This window comes from Puntigrus tetrazona, chromosome 13, assembly GCF_018831695.1.
Source record: "Puntigrus tetrazona isolate hp1 chromosome 13, ASM1883169v1, whole genome shotgun sequence".
In the NCBI taxonomy this organism is placed as follows: Eukaryota; Metazoa; Chordata; class Actinopteri; order Cypriniformes; family Cyprinidae; genus Puntigrus; species Puntigrus tetrazona.
The window spans coordinates 10,203,806-10,205,307 of NC_056711.1; the positions used below are offsets into that span (position 1 = coordinate 10,203,806).

At 35.0% G+C, this 1,502-nt stretch overlaps 1 protein-coding gene across 1 annotated transcript in view; it reads left to right on the forward strand.

Annotated features, from left to right (window-relative positions):
* The first annotated feature begins 1,307 nt into the window (after positions 1-1,307).
* The window catches only part of LOC122356813 (adenosine kinase-like), a 44,613-nt gene continuing 44,418 nt past the window's right edge, over positions 1,308-1,502 (forward strand). Inside the window, exon 1 of the mRNA XM_043255884.1 lies at positions 1,308-1,410. Coding sequence (XP_043111819.1) covers positions 1,308-1,410 — 103 coding nt within the window. The remainder of the gene's footprint in view (positions 1,411-1,502) is intronic.

The window sequence follows — 1,502 nt, forward strand, 5'->3', positions numbered from 1 at the left end:
AAGTGCCTTTCAGGTGCACAACACTCCCCATTACACATAACGGAATTAGTCTCTGACATAGAAACAGAGCCAGTGAACACTGTTGGGCACTCTGTCTGTGTGTGTGTGTGTGTGTGTATGCAGAGATCATTTTAAACATACTACAGTGCTGAATAAGATTTAGAAAAGTTATATGCAAAATTAAAAAAAAAGTTTATTTGAAAAAAGTTTGTAACCCTAGTATTTTTTTGTTTTTTTTTTTTTAAGTCATGATTTTTAATGCTTCCTTTAAATTGAATATATTTTTTTACCACTCACAACTTTGTGACAACAGACATTTAGTGTTGAGAAACTGGGCCTGCCCAGTCGTTTGAGGTAAGCAGCAAACATGCCCGTTTGTATTGTAAGGTGACACACTGGCAGTTTACCTTGGAAACTTGGAAAGATTATGTCATGTGGTCCCAGGAGTGCGTCGTCATACTGAACCCAAGTCAACCTGCGATCTGAGGTTGGTTACAGTGGAACTATGCCACAATTCTGAGTAATTGCTAAAGCAGATAAAATTTGGGTTCACACTTCTTAAAGTAACACTTAAAGTAGCATTCATTTGTAGCTAATGATGACATCATCTTTGCTGAACGCAAACGCATGTAGGAGATGACAGCTGTTAAACGAAAGCAAGGGTGAACCTGTAGTATAATTGCAAATGAACACAAATGCACCAGGTTCACTAAAATCAAGTGACTCTGAAATCAAGACCAACACTGCAGGGCTTACCAGGAAAATCACACTTGGATGTGGAGGAAAGGAAAATGCACCCAGTATGAAAAATTAAGTAAGATTCATAGAAATGGTGTGTAATGTATTACAAAAACAAAGCAAAACATTTTATTTGCAAAAGGGAAGGAAAGAATATATAGATCTAAATAAAGCACAGATGAATAAACTGAGTACTGCTATTTAATGTTTGTATTTATACACCACGTGATACAGTTTTACCGTTTATTTTCTTTAAGATGGTGTGTTGTAGGCCTACACATTAAAATAGAGTAGCTAGTGCTGTGGAATATATATATATATTAATGTTAATTATTTTTCTGTGCAATACTATATCTTGGAAAGTGTTAGTGTAAATGGAAGAATCAGTATTGTTTCCTGAGAATTATATGCGTGGTCTCCATATGAATATGCATCAATTAAATTCGAAGTAAAGAGAAAGGACAATTTATTGCTCTGAGGATTTATTCAATTTAACTCTGTAATTGCTTGCACTACTTGCTCATTATAGTACAATTTAGCGTGCATTTAACAGCAGCGTTATAGAGTTAATGACAAAGAGTTATAGGAGGATCTACATTATCCCAAATGACTCATGTAAGGTGTATCTCACCAAACACTCACTTGCATGCAGGAACCACAGGTCTGATGAAAGTGAGTGTAATTTTTAAGTGAGAGAGAATCAAGAACTTCTTTACTTGAATAACAATTAACTGAACAATAAACTGATCCCAAGAATAGATCAT